The sequence below is a fragment of the Chinchilla lanigera genome, unplaced genomic scaffold, assembly GCF_000276665.1.
Source record: "Chinchilla lanigera isolate Chin_1 unplaced genomic scaffold, ChiLan1.0 scaffold00022, whole genome shotgun sequence".
NCBI lineage: Eukaryota > Metazoa > Chordata > Mammalia > Rodentia > Chinchillidae > Chinchilla > Chinchilla lanigera.
Genome location: NW_004955423.1, coordinates 16,588,041 through 16,612,184, shown reverse-complemented (window position 1 = coordinate 16,612,184; position 24,144 = coordinate 16,588,041). Strand labels below are relative to the sequence as shown.

General features: G+C 38.4%; 1 protein-coding gene across 4 annotated transcripts in view; it reads left to right on the top strand.

Annotated features, from left to right (window-relative positions):
• The window catches only part of St6galnac3 (ST6 (alpha-N-acetyl-neuraminyl-2,3-beta-galactosyl-1,3)-N-acetylgalactosaminide alpha-2,6-sialyltransferase 3), a 510,855-nt gene that overhangs the window by 303,979 nt on the left and 182,732 nt on the right, over window positions 1–24,144 (top strand). For all 4 annotated transcript variants that reach the window (XM_005385223.2, XM_013514532.1, XM_013514533.1 and 1 more), the window contains one exon: window positions 7,030–7,439. In XM_005385223.2, the coding sequence (XP_005385280.1) occupies window positions 7,030–7,439 (410 nt within the window). The remainder of the gene's footprint in view (window positions 1–7,029; window positions 7,440–24,144) is intronic.

Sequence of the window (24,144 nt, the reverse complement as noted above, 5' to 3'; positions counted from 1 at the left end):
CGCTTTTGCCGCTGAGCTAAATCCCCAGCCCCTCCTTTCCTTTCTTTTTCAGGAAAGGATCAGTTGGGAATATCATGCTAAATTGATTTGCAGAGTCTGCATACATAATACATATTGTTTAAACACAAGGAAATAAAACTAACAAATTATAAAAATGCCACAGACTCTTGCAAAGAGATAAGAGTCCCTACCTATCCACACCTTCCCTCCCAGCCCTAGCATCAGAGAGCATTGGACCTTCATGGGGGAATTAATCCCTCAGAGCTTGCATTCTTTAGGATTAAAAAAAAAAAAAACAGAATTCATTTTTGTGCCAAAACTTCATGCTTATAATAAAATACAAATAAAAATGTGAGTGGTGTAAAATGATCTGTAGTGTGAGTAGAGTATTCCAGTATCTCAGGTCTTCCTAAGTACAGAGGAGAGATTGAGGAGTTAGAGGCCAGCTTGAGAGGCTCTGGCTAACATGGAATCCCAAGACTTGAAACAGCCAGTGTGGGCTTCCAAAGTGAATGCACTTTAGGTAGGCAGTCAGGCAAGGGCAGCAGTTCCTTTTAGCTGTGGAGACCAGCTTTGAAAACAACGTCCTCTGCCGAGGTCTTTGTCCCTCCCAGACATTGGCAGGAGTCATTAATTGCTTGAGAAAGGAATGTAACTCACTGCTGTTCTGAAAGAAACAGTTTGAAAGGCAAATTGAGTGAGCAGAGTGAAGGGCCATTAAAAAACTAATGAAACTGGTTGGGATTAGTTTATTTCAGACTAAAACTTCAGCCATACATATTAGAAACTAAAAATATGAAGAGAATCTCCAAGGTTCCTATGCTATGCCTGTACTATTGCCAGAAAGCTGCTTGCCTCCAGTGCAAATCCTAGCTTTCCTGTGAAACTGTTCATCAAGGGAGTGACTTTGTCCTATTTGGTGACTTCCTGGCTAGCAGCAGGTTTGAAGGCATTAATTTGTAATTAATTACAAATTATTATATAGGTGCCATACTATATATGTATTTATTTATTTGAGATAGGATCTCACTGTGCAGTTCAGGCTGGTCTTGAACTCATTGAGTACCCAGAGTGACCTCAAACTCACAGTGATCCTCCTGCCTTGGCCTCTTGAATGCTGGCATTACAGGCATGTGCCACCACACCTGGTAGCCATACAATACATTATTAAATTATGAATTATTATTATTGTAATTTGTTGTAAGCAATTTAATGTGATACTGGGTAGTATTTGAAGTATATATGCATATTAAGAATACTGAAAATTAATCATCATTATAACCTTAATATTCCCCCCGTCTTAATGCTGCTATAAGTGCATTTCGTGAGTAATGATATATGCTCATCCTTTTAACCTAAAATATATCTAGTGTCCATTTTACATCGTTTACTTTAATTTCTTTAACTCTATAATGGGAAATAAAAATTAACATAAAATTTATTTTTGAAATTAAGTGGGATAACGTAATAAAATGCTGCACAAAATGACCAACCCATACCAGGCATTCAACCTCAGGTAAAACAAGCGTGATACATGGTACTTATGTCTCTCCCAGACTATTTCTTTCTTTGCTCTCTGTCATCCTGTGTCTTAGCCAACAATCAAGGAGTTCTTTTTACTTGCATGGTGGCAAAGTGTCAAGATTCATTTTAGCAGTGAGACACCTTGTGTTTAAGGCAGTCCCCTAGGCCTCTAAAACAGCACAGAAGTTGACCCTTGTTGAACACAGAAAACCCCCTCACTTCTCAGAGCTATGTGCTGAGATTAAAGTTCACCTTGATGAGATTTTTTAAAAATTATTTTGCCATTCATAGTGCCTTTTGCAGAATAGGTACTAAATAAAAATTAGTTGGTCTTTCAATAGATGTCACCAAATTCTTAAATCTCCAAACTAAGTGTTTATAACCAAGTATGTGTATGCTTTCACAGAGGAGAAAAAATACCCACAACAGACATGATCCTGTAACCATAAAAAAGTCAGTATTTTAGATCTGAAATCAAAGAAAGTGTTTGACATTTGTGGGATTTCTTTAACAAGGACATTGCTGCCCAGAACAGGTTGGTTTAATATTTGTAGATCTCTCTCTCACTTTGTAGACACAGCCCAAGCCCAACCAAAGTGTTTTGAAAGATGTTTTGAATGTATAAGACAGGATAAAGTGGATGAACTTTAAAATAAAAATAAGCAAAAAACCTAGAGAGAATTCAGCCAAAAAGGAAAGTTCTAAATTAAGATAGAGCTTGATAAATCGGAGTCAGATAAATCTTCACAAAGGTTTGGAAAATCCAGTTCTTTAATCTAGAAAGACAGAGTAACTGCTTACTGAGGCAGATCTAAGCCTGGGGAGAAATACGGAATAAAAATTCAAGCAAGCCCCCAAATCAAATAGTATAAATGAGTTGAAGAAACAGCAGTATATTTTAACAAAGAAAGTTGAGATCAAAAGATGTAACAATAAAGGATAACTAGATAAGGCAGCTCTTGGGTCAGGCCATCCATTCATGTCTAGCTATTTCTTTCCCTTTATCATGGCTTATGAAGTTTGAAGGTGCCTTCAAACGTATAGATATATCCCTGGAGCCCTCACCAGCTCTTCTTGTGGAATGAAGCTTTCGATTATGATTAGGAATCTTTCATTCACTGGGCCCTGGGCCCTGTGTACTTTAAAAATGGTGCCTGTAGCTAAGTGACAAACACAGCAGTTGTCATATTCATTCGTGTCCCCTGGGGCCTCATTCAGGAACTCAAGATAACCAGGCAGTGTTGTGACCAGATATACACACTTGAAGTCTTCCAAGACACAGGCCCTCATGACAACGTGGCCTGGGGGATAGCAAAAGAGAAAGGCAGTGATTTAAAGATCACCAAACACCCCCAAAGCTGTCGTAGTTATAGAGCACTTCCCCATTCCATATTTGTCACATAAACAAGAAGCTGTTCCCAGTGTTCGCCCTCAAGTTGTTAGTCAGCTGCTGACCTCATAATCTGCACAGCTGCCGCAGCCCAATATGTTGTCATGAAACAGATTGTGATGTCTTCATTGATCACTTTCAGAGGTTACAGTTGTCAAGTGAGACCAGTGTGCTGATTCTTATTAGTTCAATTAAGCCTTGTTAGAGCAGAACTGGCTAATTCTCTCTAATGACTGGGAAATCCAATGCAAATTGTCACACTGGATGGAGCACATCCCAGGCTTTTTTTTTCTCAGTTTGTGGATGCTGTACCCCACATAGGTTTTTATCATCCAAAGAAGCAAATTTTTGCATCAGTAAATGGAATGCCACCCCTTTCCACTATATGAATCTTGGTGATAAGTTGGAATGTGCCATCTCATACACACACGATTTAAATTAGGCCTTGATTCCCATGACACTGAGGTTGGAGGACTGAGCCGAGTGTGATGGATGTCAGGCCCTGCCACCAACTGCCTGGCAGGGGGAATATTACTGTGTTGATTCTTATTTCCTAAAAGAATACAGGGTCCTAAATGGGTGAGGAAGGGTCTTAGATCAATGCCTGACCCTAAAAAGGCACCCTCTGTGCCTCAATTTGCCTTCACTATGGCATTAAATTATAAAATCCCATTTCCAAGTGTCCTAATATACTTACCCACCTTGAGTGGCCCTACTCTAACCTGAGACCTGGACCACCTGCTGCTCACCGTGGTTCAGAATCCTTACTGTGGTGGAGGTGACAGACAGCCCCTTTCACAGATGAGCCTTAAAACAGCTTATAAATGGACCCCCGTGGGTTCCACCAGTTTTGCTTTTTGAAATTCTTGTTTTGATAACTCAAATTAGCAGATGCCTTTGTCAGTCTGGTGTATTTTGTAGGAGCACAATAAAGACTAAATCAAAGAATCAAGTTTAAATTTAAAGATAATCCCTAACATCTAAAATATCTCAAGAAGTAAAAGGATGTTTATCAAAGCATTTATAGAGTAGGAAAAAATAGATAATAGCTAAATGCACAGTACTAGGGAAACAGATGCATTGTGCTATACCCATATAATAGACTAAGGAACTGGCATTAAGACTATCTCTAAGGACTATTTAGGGAAAGCTGATTATATTAATGATGTGGAAAGTTAATCACATGAAATAATGTGCAAAACCAATGTTGCCAAATTTTATAGATGATTTCTTAATGTGCCTAAAATAATTTATGTAGAAAGAGGAAAAATACAGTGAAATATTAGTAATGGTTGTTGCATTCAGTTTTGTTTTTTTTTTTTTTTTTTGAGACAGGGTCTCACTATGTAGTTCAAGCTGGATTTGAACTCACTATGTAGCCCAGGCTGACCTCTAATTCATAGCCATCCTCCTGCCTCAGCCTCCCAAGTGCTGGGATTACCGGCATGCACCGACAAGCCTGGCTTGTAACGGCTGTTGAATGATGGAAATACGGAGAGTGTTTAGTCTTTTTTTTCAATTTTTTTTAATTCTTCAACTTTGAGTAGCTGTGTGTTAACACTAGATGCAATGGTCTGTGTGTAAGGCATCTCAAATCGAACTGCAGCCCGGTGCCGTTGTACATGTCTGTAATCTCAGCACTCTGAGAGGCTGAGGCAGGAGGATCATAAATTTGAGCTCAGTTTGGGATACCTGGAGACTTAATGAGACTGTCTCAGAAAAGAAAAAAAAATGTTGATGTAGCTCAGTGCAAAGGTCCTGGATTCAATCCCCAGGACAACAACAATAACAACAAAAACCTTTTAACTAGTCTAGAAAGGAGCCCCTGCTTTCCTACCCCAGTCCCACCTCTCTGGGGAACACCCTGTCTTCTCCTTCTCAGCTACAGGAAGCCCCAGTCTTCTGCCTACTTCTGCTAAAAGACTAGAGTTATTGGGGATGCTTCCCTTTCACAGTCCACATTCACACATTCACTTTGGGCCAGCCCATCAGCTCTGCTCTCAGCATAATCCACAGTGCAACCAGCTCCTCTCCACTTTCTTTGCTTACCACCTTGTCTGCAGCCAGCTTCTCCTCTTGCTGGTGTTGGAGCAGTAGCCTGCTCTCGCTTCTTCAACCCTTGCTTCTTTTTTACTAGCTTTCCACACAGCAGCAAAAGCCATTAAAGTACAACTCAGATCAGTCCCTCCTCTGTTACAGCCTCCCCCAGCTCCTTGTGGCACAAGTCAGGTGCCCTGAATCTCTCTCATCTGCAGGGTCTGGCCTCAGCAGCTACTTGCTGCCACTACTGGCTTTGCCAGGTCATGTTGCTGTTCCCGTTAGCTTCCTCTGGGTGTTTGCATTAACTTTTTGCCCAAATATCCCCAAGGCCAGCTTTTTCACTTTATACACATATTTATGTGTGTGCATACACACAAGCACACAGGTCCACACATACTTCCTAACCTTCTTCCTTGCTTACATTTTCAGTGTAGCACTGAAGACACTTTAATAGATTATCATATTATATAGGTTTCTGCCTTATTTATTTTGTTTCCCCAAATTGAATGCATGCTGGTGCTCCCTTCAGCAGCACATATACCAAAACTGAGTGCATGCTGTAGTGTGGCAGGAGTTTTTGTCTCTAATTTTTGTCACAGTTAATTCTGTTGGGACTGTGTCTGCCACACAGAGGCTCTGAATAACAGCTATGAGCACCTACCATGAACCGCAAAAGTGAACTCTCACAGTGTGTGAGGGTTGTCCTGGTGAGTCTTCTGAGTTACTCATTTCTCAGCTTACCACCAGGATTGTCACACCAAGACTGATCCTGCTGATACTTGATATGTTTCTTCTGATTGCTTTTCTCCTTTCATCTAAGTCTAGAATTCTAAATTAATTGGTAAAGTCCATTTCTTCTGTAGTATTAAGCCCAGTGCTCAGATTCCTAATAAACTAATTTGATTTCTTTCATTTCCTAATTTAAACCAATGGAGTACCTAATGTATTCCAGGGAGCTCTGGGGAGTGGGGTTAAAATGAAGATAGACCTGTTCTTAAGAATTTACCATCTAGTGGCAGACATAATTAAAAAAAATAAAGTACAACATATTAGGTAAAGTAAGGAGAGGGTCTTGTGAGAGAGGGACTACTCCCCAATAGGTGTAATAAAAATTCAGGATAAAAATGTAGAACTTCATAGGCTACAAAGATGCATATCAACAAAGCCATTTTTTTTTTATCAACGTTGACGATAAGATGACTTTCTGAAGTGGGAGAAAAATAGTGAAAGTAACTAACATGACTATTTTCGGAGGGAAGCAGGGAGCAGCAGGAAGGGCAGTGGGCTTACCATTATAAAATCTAGATTTGAATTTGCCACTGCGACTTTATCATTTGCAAGTCCTGAAAATAAATAAATGTTTTACTCATCGATGTCCCTGTCACCTCCATGATTAAAAAAAATAGTGCAACAGAGTTAAGCTAGATGCAGAGATGATCTGAGTGCATGCCTTCCCTGAGTCTTACAAGAAGCCTTTCCTTACCCACCTAGAATAAAATCATGAAAGCCAATTAACATAGTGACTTGGAGGAAACTATTAAGAATGTGTATAATGTTTTGCCAGCCTTATGCAGTTCTGTGTTCTGACAATCTTGAAAATCTCATCTGTTCGACTCTTCATATTTTTATCAACGTCCTACCTAACCATGAATACATCTAACTAAAGTACAGAACTGATGTGTGAATACATTTTTTTCATTTCTTTTATAGCTATCAACATTATTACCAAGAGCAAATCTTTACATATCTCCTTAGTTCTCTTGAAGTTACAGTTGTGAATTTTTAAGAAAATCATCATTTACAAATGACTGTTTCCCCACACAATTTTGTACTGCCACATGATAATACAGAAATGTAAATGACTTTAATGGTATATATTTACTTTTTCAATGGAAGCATGGCACTGTCTTGATAACCTATATCTGATACTGTGGGGTTAGCATATATATATATATTTTTTTTCAGAAATATTTCCTTATTCAGCAGTTAGGCTATATCAGCATTTTGTTTTCCAGAAGAGTTTGTTCGAATGGATGAAATGCACCACTTGCCTTCTCTCTCTTTCTGTTTTTCAGCCATTACAGCTGGACTGTGAACTGTGTGCCATAGTGTCAAACTCAGGCCAGATGGTTGGACAGAAGGTGGGGAATGAGATAGACAGGTCTTCCTGTATCTGGAGAATGAACAACGCCCCCACCAAGGGGTATGAAGAAGACGTTGGCCGCATGACGATGATTCGCATGGTATCCCATACCAGCGTTCCTCTTTTGCTAAAAAATCCTGATTATTTTTTCAAGGAAGCAAACACGACTATTTACGTTATTTGGGGTCCTTTCCGCAATATGCGGAAGGATGGCAACGGAATCGTTTACAACATGTTGAAAAAGACAGTTGACGTCTATCCAAATGCCCAAATTTATGTGACCACAGAAAAGCGCATGAGTTACTGTGATGGCATTTTTAAGAAGGAAACTGGGAAAGATAGGTAAGTCCTCTCTGAAGTTACCTGATTGTCTGTTAAGCTAAATCTTTGTTGACTCCTTTTGCCGCTATCAAATGAACAGAGTTATTTTTTAAACTGATCGGTATATGTTTTTGACTATTACGATTACATGATGAGCCAGCAGCTAGGTCCCATTAATTCCTCCCACACCGCCTGCTGTTCTCTCCATTTTAATTGGTGTGCAGCTCTAAGAAATGCCGGGTGCTTTTCCAAGCTATCTTTAGATCTTTTCTTATGAAACTCAATTTGCTATTGATTAAATTGGATTTCAACTGAAAGAGGAAGTCTACATGTTTCTGTTCCAAAACATATAGAAATCTTAAGCAACTTCAGAATAAAGCGTTGACCTAAAGTCCTCTGGAAACTGTGGCACAATTTTTTATCTGAGGCCACACACAGAACAGGCTATTGATTCCCTCATGAGAGTGCAAACCTTCTTGCACACAAATAGATGCTGTGATCTTGAATATCCTAACTTGGTACCTGACATGTTCAGCAAAATACCATCTTGAAATTATGCATTACTTAAAATCATTAGCAGTTGTATTCTTGAAGAGAAAGGAGGTATAAATATCTTTCCCTCAATTATCCAAAAACCAATTTGCATTTTTTAAAGTACATCTATTTTTTTCTCCAACTTTCTGTGAACACCCTTCTACTTCTTGTCCTCCAGGCCTGCTGGCTGCGCTCTCCTATCCGCTACTTCCTCCAGCTGCCTCTCCTGCCTCCATTTTGAGCTCTGTCATCTCTCCCACTTTTTTTCCTCTTTAGAATGATAACCAGAGAGAGCACAGTATTACCAGCCAGTCACGCTTGATGCATACATTTGGCTCTAATGAAGAACTACTGAAGTAAGACATTGAAACCAGTAGCTAAAGTTTCAAATGATCTGTGATAATCAAGTATGATTCCAGTATCCTGATTCCCTCCAAATGTATTCAGTGTTATCAAATGTAAAGTTTTAACTATATTGCATTATCATCTTGAGGTGGAGGAGTAGTTTCTGATCTCTTCAGAGACAATTTCAATGTTGGTATTTATTTAAAAATCTTTGGTAAACTAACTCTCCTGTTGACAACGTGGGTTGACTTGAATTTAGCCTGTTCTACTTCCGGGCACCAAAAGTCACAACTTCATAAAAAATGCATGATGGAAAAAGCCATAGTATGGATCCATTCTACTATTAAAGTTAGTGAGAAGAATCTCAAGGACTCTTAGATTTGGATAGTTACAGCATAAGCTGTTCAAAGAGACAGCAGTAGAGCTAAAAGGAGTAGAAGGTCTAGTACTTCAAAGAAATGCACTCATGTAGCACCATTCTATATTAATATGACTATTCTTAAGGGGCTTTGGAAACCTCTGGTCTCTTGCTAGCTCAGAGCAATGCAGTTAATTAGATATATTTGATTTTTCATTAGAGTCAACCCTCAGGGTATCCTCCAGTCATAACTACAAGCCCTAGAATCATTTGGGGTATCAGAGACAAGCATAGTGTGATGTTTGTTTCTATGTGTTAATATGTTGGCTTCTGCTGTGAGCTTTCTATGAGACTGTGCTATCACAGATGTGTGAATTGTACAAGAACCGAGAGAGAACATCTTTGAGAGGGTGTTTTCTTACTGACTGTGATAAGAAGAGTTGTTTGTACAGTAGGAAAATTACTTGGCAATTTCACTCATTTGGTAAAATTAATACATCATTCAATTGGTAGAAATACCAAAATAAGTTTACTTTTTAAGGTCCAAATGATTTTATGGTGAATCCTTGCAGTTTTTTTTCACTGAGTGTATTGCTATATGGTTGCTTTGCTGAGTACTGTAACCAGATAGAAGATAAATATGCTAGTGTTTTAGAAATAGGCAGAATGGCTGATTGAAGTAGAATCTGGATGGATAATAATATAAGACCTCAAAGGCTGCTAGCCTCATGATACTTTAAGCCTGCACTCTAGCTTTATCAGTTCTAAAGACATACTGTCTAAGGGCTTCCCATGGTGCCTGACATTCATTAGCAAATTTCAAATAATAATTTTTAAAGAATTTTTTCTGAAGGAAAATGTCAAACTTATAAAACTGAAACTGGTAGTGTACTGAACCGCTGTATGGCTACCCCTGTATCAGCTCAGATAATCACTAGCTCATATCCAGTCTTGTTTCATTTATACCCCTATACCCTTTCTCTCCCCACAAACATTATTGTGAAGCAAACCGCAGAAATCATATAATTCATTCATAATAGTCTAGTATATATCTCTGAAAGAGAAACAATCAAAAATTGCAAAGCCAATGCTGTATGTAAAAATCAGCAATACATCCTTAATCTCATTAGATGCTCAGTCAGTTAGCAAATTTCTCCAATTGTCTCATTAATAAATTTTAACAATTCATTTGAATCCAGATTAGCATAAATTTCATGTATTGTAATGAACTGCTATGTTTCCTACATTTCTTGATCTGTATGACTACTTCTCTTTTAATCCTCCTTCCTGTCTCTCCTCCTCCTCCACCTCTTCTTCTACCTCTTCCTCCTTTCCTCCCTCCTCCTTCTTCTCCCCTCATTCTTTCTGCTATTAGAGAAACCTAGTCATCAGTCTTATAGTATTTTCTACGATCTAAATTTGCTAATTACACTTCCATGCTATTTCTTCTATGTTAGTATTTCTGTACTGAGGTTTGCTTGTACTAAGTTCCAGTTCTTCGCAAGTCCTTTAAGGTGGTTTAGCAAGTCTATGAAGAGGAATCATTTCTGGTTTTCTCACTTACTATGTCAAAACCCATTAAAGATCCTTGTCCAAACCCAGTCCTTTATTATGGTTGTAAAGTGCTGGTATTTCATCACAGCTTCCTCATTTATCAGCTGATGTTCTTTATGAAGAGAAGCCCACCCCCACTAAGCATTTGACTGCTGTAAGATAGAAGTCAGGACCAGTCTCTTCTGCATTTACTAGTTCTGGTGCCTCAGATCCCTAGCATTCTCCAATGGAGACTCACAAATTTATTATTATCAATATTTACTTGTTGACTTAAGGACTTTAACATATTTAAAATGTGGTATTTCAATTCATTAAAATTTTATCCCTCTATTCAAACTGTCCTAAGTTAGCCTGTGAGAACCTCTTCAAATTGGCTCTGAGTCCTTTGGGTGTCCCTCAATCATCTTGCATAGTTCCAGGCTCTTTTGCACGTACCCTGCTGCAGACCTAAATCCAGATCTCTATCCAAAGGATCTCTGCTCCTTTTAGGAGCTGAAAGAGCATGATTGGGGTGCTATGGGTTGGTTTTTGTTTCTTGGTTCTTTCAGTAGACAGGATAGTGTAGGATAGGATAGGATAGGATAGGATAGGATAGGATAGGATAGGATAGGATAGGATAGAATAGAATAGAATAGAATAGAATAGAATAGAATAGAATAGAATAGAATAGAATAGAATATATAACACAATATAATTTACAATATAATATAATGCAAACAATATAGTTTAAATAATTATAAATATAAAGTCATTGATTTCAAAATGAAATTATAATTTCAAACTCAACATCCCCAGGTTTTTTATTTTAACTCATCTGTCTTATATCTATTACTCCTTTCAACCACGCTGACAATCCTAGGTCCCAGAAACACCAATACCATCATTTATCTGCTTTATCCCACAACATATACATAACAATCTTGTAAAATGAATAATAGCGACCAATAAGCTGCATAATTATTGCAAACATTCTAGGATTATTTTTCACCAAAGATGTTATAGTGGCAAGCATCTGCTTAAGTCTTTGCTCACAAAGTGTGTGTGTTGGTTATATCCCCCAAATGTGTCTAACACTTTCCTCTTATGTAGCCAGAAGTAGATCACATGGTCTATCAGTGCAAGCATGAGGAAGTAGGGAAGAAGAAGTGTGCATTTCGTTGTACTTTTGTTGTAAAGTGGTTTTTGCACGGTTCCCTGCACGTATTGGAACCTGTCCACAAGACCTCATTTTCACCATCAACTTTTTAATAGCGAGATCCTGTCACCATTACTATGTATAATTTATAGGATTAAAAAAACTTTATGTCACTAGTAAAGTGATTCATGATAGAAAAAATTATCAGATGGAGCTCCTCAAAGAAATTTTTTCTTCTCAGCTTACTTCTTAAAATGATCAAAATACTTTTTTTTTTTTTTTAATATAACCTTCCCATCTAAGGTCAGCATCTTTTTATTCTTCCAGTGGTTTAATTTTTGTCTTAAGGGGTTCCTCAAAGAAGAAACATGAATAGTAGAAGTGTGTACACTGCTAAATTTCTTAGAATAGGTCTGGACCACCTCATAAGTATGTTTATATGCTTTGTGAAGCCACATGAAATTTGATCTGATTTCTTATCAGTTATTCCCTATAATTATTGGACTTGTCAATTAGATGAGCTGGTGAGGAAGGTGGACAGAGTTGAGAGAGAAGGCTTATGCCCCTTTACCTTCTGAGACCCAGTTTCCTTTGGAATTCTAGGTCCTTTCAGCAGTGATCACTTTTACAGTTTCACTTACAAAACACATGTCAGGAAAACAAGAATTAAAAATTCTATAGAATTCTTCCAGAAACCTTTGCAATGAAAGATCTTTTATCCAAAACGATCTGACCAAAATGAGTCTTTTTCCCCTTTTGAGTGATTGGTATGCATAAATAATATTAGCCTGCTGACATTTATACATTTGCATTAATACCTCTTAAGAGTGAAACACCCTAGAGGCACTATTGGGCTGACAGCGACACACGGTGCCATGCTCAACACTGAAGAATGTGATTATGTGCCTGGGATGTAGGGACACCGAAGGAATGTTAAGTTTTCTGGTGAATCAATAGAGCACCGGTGTGAGATGCTCTGCTTACCTGTGGGGAGGTAGGCAACTGCAGTTTGCGTGCTACTTTAGAAATATGTTGGCAAATGTAGGCTCATTTTTTAATTAAGTAATAATTGAGAAAGCTGTAGTCACCATGAAAAGAACAAAGCTAATTCTACGCTGATAAAAGACTCTGAGCTGCCCTAAATAGGTCTTAATTAGCTGGCATCGATGTGGCTCCGCCTTCAGGGATGGATGAAATTAATGAAAGCTAGCAGCAAATAGATCAGTGCTTCAAGATGTTCCTGCCTCAGGTGCAGATGGTGAGAAGAAAGCCAGTCACTTTTAAGGGTGGTTTAGAAAACAAGGTGTACAAAAGTTGCTTCCAGAAAGCACTGCCTAAGTGGGGCGCTGCTTTGTAAATATCAACACCTCTACCTGGTTTATCTTTGTCAGTGGCTTCATCCATTCCCACTCAGTCTTAAAGAGAGGAAGAGAAATCAGCAATGTGTCATTCCTCACGACAGAGTCTGGTGACAGTTTTATAATCTAGCAAGGGTATTGGTGCAGCCCAGGTTTCACGGTTTCAGCTTGGCCATTTTGAAAGTTTCTTGTGTCACTGGATGATTGACTAGGGATTAAAGTGACTCAGATCCCTTAGGTTTGCAGACCCCCAGTGGCTTCTAGGATAGGGAGGAATTTCAAGTCTCCCCTGAGAATTTAGGAATGCTTGTGAAAGTCTCCTGTCCACATATTGACAAACTGCCTCAAAAACACAGGTGAGAAGAGGGAGTACAGAGAAAACCCCGAAACCACATAATTATGCCCGTCCTAAGGGCCGGCCACAAGGCAGAAACATCCTAGTTGCCCTGAAGAAATACTGTTTTATTTGCTATACTACTATTTAGCACATAAAATAATAATAGTAAATAAAATACTATTTTATAATATCTTTAATACTACAATACTATAGTATTTTTTACTACGTATTTACTGTAGGTAGGCTCCAAACACAAAGATGTCTTATTGTTCCTATCTCCAATAACTAGCCCCTAACCTCAGGAGAACCTAGATCAGGGAAAAATAAGCAAAGTAGAAAAAGTCTTGAGTTCAAGAGACAGAGCACATGATTTAAAAAGTAATCATTTTTCTTTCAAAGACTGTTTTACAAGTCCCACATCTCCACAGCTTGCAGGAACATTGTTGACACAGCTCTGTTAAAATGAACTGATGTCCTCACTCCAGCTGATGTATTTGCCGGAAACAGTAAGTTCACACAGCAGGCATGAGCAGACCCTAGGACTGTGGAGTTAAAAAGCGTAAGAAGGCTTCCAGGGCTGTGTTTTTTCATGCTAACATGTACTGGGGACAGGAGACTTCCTTTTCCTTGTTATTCATGGTGGCATCCAGGGTCTTACAGTAGATCTGCTCTGTAGTATATATGTGCTGGAAATTAAAATTTCAATACAAAGGATCTATTTTAATAATGGACAATAGAAGAGAAAGCTGCCATTTGTCAAGATATCAATATAGCCTCTTGTATTTAAAAACATTCGCACATGTACGTGGTCACGTACACATAAGCCACTGAGTGAAACTATGATGAATTTGACAAGACAGCTTCATCTAGGGTTAATACAAGAGCAGCATCTCAAATTCAGTGATCATGTTTTTATGAGGAAAGCTGGAAAGATGGCTGTGGATATCAAGACTTGGAACCAATCTACTTAGGGAAATAAAGTTTGCCTGGGCTTGAGAATACATTTTGACAGCCAGCCAGATACATAGGCAGATTATACTTTCTAGGAAGTCCCACAAGATGCATATGCTGAACAGTCCCTTCAAAGGAAAGTCTTTACCATCTCAAAGGGTGTGAAACTCGAAGATAAATATGCCTTGGATTACAAGTCTCGTTAAAATATGTCTGCACATTTAAATTTTATGCAGACTTTTGAAAGGTTATTTATTTGTCATGGGATTTACTCCTTTGGTTTTCTTCCCTCCTTCTTTCTTGAATATGGATTTTCCCTTCCTATTTATTTTCTTTTTTCAGACCATCTTTCTTGCTTCACAATTAAGTCAACCTTAAGAAAATTAAGAATGGTTATAGATTTGTCTTTTTAAATATACAAGCTGGGAGCACTCTATCTTTCCCTGCCTTGCCTCTTTTTATGACAGTATCGACTGTTCAGAAAATTTTTGTCTTATACTGTGCCCTTCTGTACAATGAGGCTTTTAACTGCTGAATAAACATTTCAAAAGACCTCGCCAAGTGCCCAGAATGTTGTAGGAGCTGTACAGTTGTTTGCTGGAATGAATGTTTACTTCTCTGAAAACAGGAAAGTCTTCCTAGATGTGGAATTACTGGTCATCAAAACAGAATGCTGTCTTAGTTCTTTCCGCTGGTGCCGAGCAGGTCCTCTGGATCAGTACAGTACTTTGCAAACATCCACATGCAGCATGCTGCCTGCTAAGTCAGCTAACTTGGGGTAGGGCCTGGAAGTCTGCATTTTAAACACAATACGAGTCCAGTCTGGTGCTGTAAATCTGCTTAGTATTTTGAATTGTGCTATTTTAGATTGTTTTGGACAAAGGGACAAGAAAGCATTTGTTTCTTGAAACAGAAAAATACATAAGCCAAGAACAACTGTGTTTCAAATTATCCATAGATCACAATTTTGTGATCCTATCCTAGCTCTAAGACACTTCACGGTGAGGGTCAAAAGCTCTCAGGAACTCAAGGGACTTATTTGTGTGATAAGTTTTGTTGCTTATCCATTTTTCTCATAGGACAATGCACCTCTTAACACTAATGACTATGCCTGTCTCCATTTTATTCTTAAATAAGGTTTGCTACCAAAATTCCAGACAAATGTGTTGTTTTCACTCCACTTCCTTCAGCTTAATGGCCCACGGATGTTGCAAGTTTCCTTGAGTTGACCTCAGCAATAACTCATTTTGACTCTTCTATCATATGCAGTATTGCTGCTTTAATTTGGTACCTTTGCCCCTCACACAGGTGACTACTAATACAGTCCTGCCTCTCTATTTTTGCAGATACCTTCCTCTGTTACAATACACACAAATGGAGCCCATACTTTATGACTTAATCAAATGTTACCTCTTTCATAAAGTCCTTCACATATTCCCATAAAGGGTTCCCATTTCCTCTGAAAATGAAAATACAGCATGATAGAGTTGCTTTTTTATAGAAATCATCACTTTGAACCATGCATTATTGCTATTTATGTCTAATCTCTCTGTACGGGCTACAAACTCTGAGAAAATGTTACCTCTTAAATATTTGTTGTCCCAGGCACCACGATACAATGGTTAACTTTAAGAGGTATAGGTAAACAGTTGATGGATGAATGCATGCATGAGTGAATTAAAGAAAGACTACCTAATAGGCTTTTGAGTTTAAGAATCTCTTTGTCATTTGGTGAAATATTTGTGAATTTCAGAACACCTTTATTCTTTAAAATAAAAAAAATGCTACAGCAATTTCAAAAAGACAAATTCTAGGACTGGATATTGATAGAAAAGTTTCCACAGTTGTGTTTAGACAGACCACCCTTGCTGTGTCTTACCCAAAGGTTGACAAATCTATTACCTTCTCTAGGGTTTCAAGGCCTAGACACTGGGTTTTTAATAAATCATTGACAGAGCCATTTCTCAAATACAGGTTTCCATTTTAGTTTCACTTCAGTGGTGAAGCAGGTTCCAAAACTTCACTCACAATTTTCTTAGCTGCCTGTTACCTGGAGAAAAAAGCAAGTCTTAGTATCCAAACCCAAAGTAGATAGTCTTGGGCCTTAGGAGGCAAATCTAACCACCACCACCAAAGAAAAAAACAAAGACCAACCACAAGTACTCAAAACTCAGTAAAAGAACCTGAACTTCACTATTCAAATTCATCTTCTATCTTCCAAAATCCAAACATTTTCTTCTTTGATAAAGTGAAGAGTAGGAAAGGGGTTTCTCTAGCAAGAATACTTTTAAAAAACTTCATGATGAACATTCAGCAAGAGAAAAATGGCAGCAGTCTTCCAACCTCCTGCATAAATGGTTGATGATGTTAACATAGACTTGGAGGAAAGTTAATGAAAGAGTTTTTGATATAATTCAGATCATGTCCCTCTCTGTTTAAAACCCTGAAACAGTCCCCCATTCCTTCTTAGAATAAAACTACATGCAAGTTTTTACAATGACTGTAATGGTTATCTGACTCCCTTTTGTCTCTGACCTTTGTTTCTTTAACCTCTCTTGTGCTCCTTAGCTCCAGCCCTAGACATTGGGCATGGTCATTCTGAGAGCCTTGAACTTGCTGACTAAACACTGTCCCTCTCCATTTGTTGCTTGACCAACTCCTTCAAGCCTTTGCTGTTTGTCACCCACTCAATGAGTCTAGCATGACTCTATTTGAAGTTAAAATCTATGCCCCACCTAGCCAGCATTTCCAATTCTCCTCACCTTAATCTGCATTTCTTTTGTTTCCTCCCACAGCACTGTCTTCTAATAACTTACACAACATATGTATTTTATTATTTTTGTGTATGTGTTTTCCCCCTGTTAAGATATAAGTCCTTAAGGAACAGGACTGATGCCTGTTTTGTTCACTGATAGGGCACAAGTACCTAGAAGAGTACATGATACCTAGTAGATGCTGAATGAATGACCTGAAATAGAAATCAAATAAAAAAGGGATTTAGATAAACTTTTAAAACTTGCTTTGTGAGGCTGCCAAAATAACTGACAAAACAAGAAAATAAATGCTTTCAGGAACAGTGCAATTAAAGTGAAATTTTAAAGCAATTTATTCTGCTGTCTTGCAATAGGGCACTATGATAAGACCTCTCTTCTTGAAAGAGAACATCATAGCACTCAATGAACTGGTCCACCTAGTTTTAATCTTTGATGTCGGGACCAGTTGTGTAAACAGGATTGACCAAATTAGCGAATGTATCTGGTGTCGAATAGAAACAGTGAATCTGCTTATAGTCGGATTGGTAGAACAATGGTTCTCAAAAGTGAGCCTACATCAGAATCACCTGGAATCTGGCTAAACACAGAGCACTGGGCTCATCCCAAGAGTTCCCAAGCTGGTGTTTCTGGGTTGAATCCTGAGAGTTTTGCATTTCTAACCAAATTCCTAGGAATATTCTTCCTTTCGGGATCACACTTCGGGAACCACTCTGGTAGAGAAAGATGCTACAATATCCAGAGTCACACTCAGTTATTTTGAAAACATTTGGTCCTGTCATTTTTATGCCATTGGTATACTGTAGTGCGAACATCTACAATTATTTTTGTTATTGTATTTTTAATGATGAGGAATTTTTCACCTCCTGTGAAGATCCCACTGCTCCTCTGTCATTTTATTATTCACTTTCTTAAGCTCTTGCTCTCTGTAATCATGCCAGATGGTGCGGCTCATTAGCTTTTAAAGAAGTGATGCTTCATCATTCCAGATAGAGAGACAAATCATTCTGTTCTTCATTTTGAAGTGAAGAGTCAACATTTGGGTGTGTGTTCAACCTACTATTTGCTTTCCAATTGTGCTCATTAGGTATTTATTACCCTGACAATGTATGAGCTTGTTGTTTTTCACTCTGTCATGTATTTCTTTCAAATTATATGCATTTAAAGTTCTAATTGGCACTGTTTTCCAATTTCCATCATCACAGCATTACTTGCAGAAATATGTAATTCCTCTTTTCCCAAGTTATCAGGATGAAGTGGTTATTGCTAAAGTATACCCATAAGTTTAAGATACTGAATCCTTTTTCATTCTCTCACTTATCTGTATCAACTGGATACCTGGGACCACTCCCCTGGAGATTTCTTTGCATTGCTAACTTACCAGAAACAGCGAAACCAAGAGGGTGAAGTAGTATCATGACATCAAATGTTCTTTCTCCTTTACTTTGTATTTTCCATTCTAGGAAGATGAAATGAAGAAAGCATATGATTTAATGAAAAGTGTGGGGGGGAAAAGAAATCTTTGAAAAACTTGACTCTAACAGTGTGGATGGGCAACCTTCTCCAGAAACATCAAAACCATGTGGAGAAAAGAAAGTGTTAGAATTCCGGACTTGGAAAGAAAAAGTCATATGAGACTTTACATTGGAGCAAAACAGTTTCTTTTTATTTATAATTTTCACTGAAAGAGGAATTGAAGTTATCATTGGGCACTCTATTGGACATACTTGCATGAGCTATCTTAGTCTTTTGCTGTGTGTTGTTCACTGATTCCAGAATACTTCTCTGTATGCTTTTAATACTGAACTTGGAAATTTTCTTGAACTTGTATTGATTGGAGGTAGGAGAGATAGGGGAATTTAGGTGGAGACCTCCATAAAGGATTGTCAGACTACCTAAATTTTAGTAGTAGAGAGTAGACCTTTGACCTTTAAATCTCAATTAACCAGGACACTAATATCATTGTAATGAAATTGACTGCCCCCCATAGTCGTTGTATCATGGTGTGGACACATAATTTCTGGAGGTAAATACAAAGCAAAGGATATTTGCTATTTCAGGGTGACTTTTCCACTACATGTTCTTTATTTTTTATGTATTTCTACAGTTCCACTCTGTCAGTCCTTAGCAAATAACAGTTAATTTTATTTAAGGGTACATTAAATTTTTTCTACCAATGGAGCAAATTTCACATGAGTTTCCTAGCAATTGTAATTAATTTTCCCTTTATCATAACTCATCTGATGGCTCACTATCCTACTTTAATTAGGAGAGAAGACCCTTCCAAAAGAGAACCATTTTCACCTCTGTCGCCTGGAAAGAAATACATAAAATATATTGAAAACAGAAATGCCCATAAAAGTGGCTCATCATATTTTCCTAGCAGGTGGATTCTTTGTGGGCAGAGTGTGTTTCTAGAGTTTTTACTGCCAAACACATTGTGGGTGTTCGATAAATATTAAATAATAAGAAGAATTTCCTAATTAAGTTGAACATTTTTCTCTATTAAGCAGATGGCGCTCCATAGGAATAGCCCATTATTTATAAGTATGACACAAGGTGCTGACAATTGGCTAGGAAATGTGGCTCTCACCTCAGCTGCTGATTACACATTAAAGCAAACTTTTGTATCAAACAGCTTCATCAATATTAGTTAATGTTTGTGATTAAAAGCTAGGCCTAGAGATGGACTTTCGTGTATATGCCTGTAATACTGCTGTTTTTACTATTAATATTGGCTTCAGCTATGAATGTATCACTGCCTATTTCATGCAAGGCAAGATTTGGCAACACAAGGATACACCTGATTTTATCCCATAAGCCCGCCATTTGCCTTGAATTCTCATCATTGTGTGAGTCCTAAAGACATTTTTCTTTCAAGTCTTTTGAGTGTCTTTTTCTGGTTACTAAAACTGGATGTGAACACCTCTATGATATTTGCAGTTCTTCTAGTCATAGCTGAAACTTCAGTGGAACCAAGGAGAGTTAATTAGGTGTTCCCAAAATACACATCATTTTATGATTTTGCAGATCACCCCGATGAAAATAACAGTCTAATTTCGTCAAGTCATGTAAATTATAGTGAGAGGGATGATGAGAGTAGGCAATTCTCAGTTCTTTGGAGAAGTTAATTTTGTTGTCAGCACATCTACGTTTTCCAAAATCACAAATCACAGGCGGAACTTTCTAGCACAAGTGAAATTTGGTGATCAAATACTATTTCCATTCCTAACGTCTGCCTTCTATAAAAGGTCTATGCAAATAGGGGCTTTCAAGAATGTAAAGCTAGTAGCTTCCTCTATTAAGAGCTTAGTGAGCAGCTGCCATGCTTTCTCATAAAAGATAGAAAACATCCTGTTTACTAACATACCGCCCATGCGCCCTCTCCCGCGTGCACCCACGTAAAGCGCTTTGGGGCGGGGGCGGAGGGGTGGCGGGCTCTTATGTTGGTTTGAGACAGCTAGTACAGACGTGTAGCTTCATTCAAGTCTTTTGCAAAGTCTTTGAACACGTACTTCCTCGGTGTTAAGTAGGTGTGTCGGACATTGTCCTAGACAGGGCACTTCTACTGATACTTAAAGCATATTCTCTAGCTTTACTGGTAACTCACTGGAGAGTCTGGCATATGTTGGCAGATTCTTTGCATCCTTTATCACCTCCTTATTTTTAATATTTATAAATCCTGCCCATCAGGATGTCAGTAGGTAGGAAATGAGAGTACCTGCCAAGACAGAACAAATCCCAGTTTGAACAAAAAATATTTTGACCACAAACATGTGCAGTGAACCAAGATGTGTTCCTGAGCTAGAAAATTAAGGACTGTGCCAAAGTCCAGGCTTTACCTCATTGTCTGACAAATAACGGGCTAGAGACTTCACCTGTATTCCCCACAGACCCCGTTAAGAAATCAGGACCACGTCCTTTTTCTATAAACCTGGAGTCATCCCAGAATATGAGCTCATAAATATGTTAGCTTAAGCAAAGCTTATGATAATGTAGAAGATGAATCATCTTCCTATTTTAAAGAACATATATTCTGTAACTCAGTATTTCTGGATCCCTTCCAGATGTCTGCCTGCATGATTTTTCTCCTTCATTTCTTTTCAGTCTTGATTCAAATGTCACCTTATCACAGAGCCCTTCCTTGACAGTACCCTCCATCACTCGATCCCTCAACCTGCTTATCAAGTTCAGTTTTTCTTTATATCACTTATTCTGACCTGATATACTATGGTTTGCTCTGGTGAGTCTTACTGATCATGAGAATGTAACTTTGTTTACCAGTGCTGTATCTCAATTTCTCAAAGAGTAACTGAAATCCTGGGTGTCACTCACTACCCAGTTTTCAGTGGTTGCTTGAGATTGTTCATTCATTAATATAAAATCAATATTAGTAAGATCTTAGGGTTAGATCAGAACTTAGAAAATTCTACCCTTCTGTGTCCTCATAGCTTTCCCACCAGTGTTCTTTTCACAGGTTTAGCTCTGTGAGCTTTATGCTTTGAAAGATGTGACCTACAAAAAAACACATTAAGGTAGTATTTAATTTATCTCTCCATTTTTATAAACTCCACAGAAATATAACTGCCATCAGGAATTCTGATAACTGGGAGGACTACACTGAAGTGATATAATTCTAGCCTAAGCACAAAAAGGCAGATATTTCAATAAGATTATGTATTGGGTAAATAAATAATTTCTGCTTGACTTTTTGAAATTTCATCCACATGGGTCAAAAATTTCTATTGCCAGTTTCACGGGCCCTTAGAGGTGCAGCGTTCTCAGTAAAGAAATTCATACAGGAGCCCTGCATACTCATTTAATAGTCAGGAAAACCCAGGCACCTGCTTGGCAAGTGCAAGGTCCTGAGTTTCATTCCCGGTACCAAAAGAAAAAAAAAGGAAAGAGAAAACAAAAGGAAAAGAAAAGAAAAGAAAAATCTCAAGAACAGGAAAAAATGACTTCCTCGAGTCCATCTCTTGTACTGAAGCTTCTGAATCCTGGGGAGGGTTGGTGTTTACCGGTCTGTGTGTTTTTAGTTACTTTCTTGTCACTGACACAGGATGTCCAGCACCCACAGCTCTTCCGGTCTTTTCGGGCTCTTAGTTTGCAGAGGTTTCAGTCCATAGCCAGCTGGTGCCAAGGCAGGGTGGCATGTCAGAGAGGCATGGCAATGGAGAAAGAGCTCATGCCTTGGCAGAGGGAAGCCGAGAGAGGGATAAAGGGAAGAGGAGGGAGATCCACCCCTCTAGGCCAAGTGCCCCACTTCCTCCAACCAAAGGTCACCTCCCAACATCGCATTTAGCTATGAACTCATCAGTGGACTGATGCGCTGATGAGCGCCATGTCCCCCTGATCCAGTTATCTGCCCAAACCCGCAGCTATGAGCACAGGAGGCTTTGGGAGGCATCTAGACGTAACCATAGCAATGTGACTCCTCGTCATTGAACTGAGCACCAGCTGTGATGTTTCCCTACCGGATCTGTGGACGGCCTGCTTCAAAATCTCCTGGCAGGTCCAGCATAGCCTCTCAGCCCTGTGAGTTCAGAATCTGTGGGGATGAAACCAGAGGATCTATTTTTATCAGTTCTGAAAGTGCACCCGTCACATACCAGAGCTTGACAGCCGGTGACCTACCATGCACAAGTATCCTTGCTTCTCCTTCAGGGTGGAAATTAAAAAATTTAAACCATAGCACTAAACAATATGAATACATTATTATCAATCACTTTTACAAACAGCTTTGTTCAGGGAAGGAAACTGGTAATGATAAAATCTGTTCTGTTCAGTTTTACCATCAAGTTGGAGTCTATGAGCTACTTTGAAATTTTGAGTTGAAATGTTCCTAGGTCATTAATGTATTCTGCAAAATCTATAGAGTACAGGATTCCAGGGATTCAAAGAAAGTTGAGGCAGCCCTAATGTATTCATTTCACAGGTCTGCAGTTGAGTCCCAAGGAACCTGTGTTGCTTCTATTATAGGCCTCAAGACCAAAGGATGCATCAAGCAAAAGCCAGATAGTTAGTAGGCCATGTTCCTGAATCTCTTTGCATACTCCTTATAGCTCCCCAAGTCCACAAAGAGTCTCAGCCTCTCCACACATGATAGGAAAGAGACCTGCTAGTAAAAATCTCAGTGAAGTGTTGTCATGGGGATTGTTACTAGTTTGCAGGAGCTATACCTTTGCCATAATCACTACCCGGGCACTTTGCTTTCTGCTTTTGTGCTGATAAATTTCCCTCAGACTTCATCATGTATGGGGATAAATCACACAGTTCATCAGCATTTTCCTTCTTGACATACAACCCTGAAATTGAACAATTCAGAAAATTTCCCAGAAATGACTTTGTGGGATTTTAATTTAATTCTCTGCATGGTAAAAACTGTTCAAGACATTTTTCAAAGCTGAGGCTATTGAATATTTTATATGATGGAAACTGTCTTACAAAAGAATTGGGGAATTTTGGCCACAAAAAAATGAGGGGAAATATACTTCAGGAAACCTTGTAAACTGCAACTTCTCATAAGAATATTCATATCTTATTTTTTCTCCATCTTGAAATTTCCTCAGGCATGTGCTGAATGAGCTGCTTCAAGGTTGTAGTTTTGTTGTTCTTTCCGTGTTACTTTACAATTCTCCCTGTGGCTATCATATTGATTTCAACACTGTGGTCATCATTATAGGAAAATGGAAGCATTAATAACTTGCCCTCTACAGACAGATTTTAATAGGAAACCTTATAAATAATTGCCCACTAATAGGAAAATTGAAAGTATGCACTGTGTTATAATGATCATAATATAATCATTAAAATTACAACTATGTGACAATGAAAGAAGTCACTATGCATTAGTTTATCTTTACATAATGTTAATAGCTAATGAAAGTGTGGCAATTACATCTAATTAAGCTTAACAACATTTCTGCACTTCTTATAAACAGCCTATATTTTGCTCGAAATAGCGCCTGTGGAAACATTAGTGAAGCCAAAGTCCATTTTGAATGTGAGTTTTGAAATGTGGCCATCAATCCTATACCAAAAAAGCCATTCTTTAATGGCTGTTTGGTAAATGAACTAGAAATGTGAGTTCTTATCACAGGTAGCTTTATACCCAAGTTTCTTAGATTGTGTCTTTGCTATAGTTAAGGATAGCCATTAGCCTTTTCCTTCCCATTAATTTCTGTGTGTGTGTGTGTGTGCGTGTGTGTGCTTGGTTTATTTGTGTTTTGTTTTTAACAATAGACTTGGGATGCTAAATTCTCAAGTTAGAGGACCTTCACCGAAGTTTAAGTGAGTGATGGATAGAGTAGACATTGGCTTTTTACAATCGGTCGTAGTGCACAACTGCCCACCACATTCTGCACAATACAGCAAAAATGC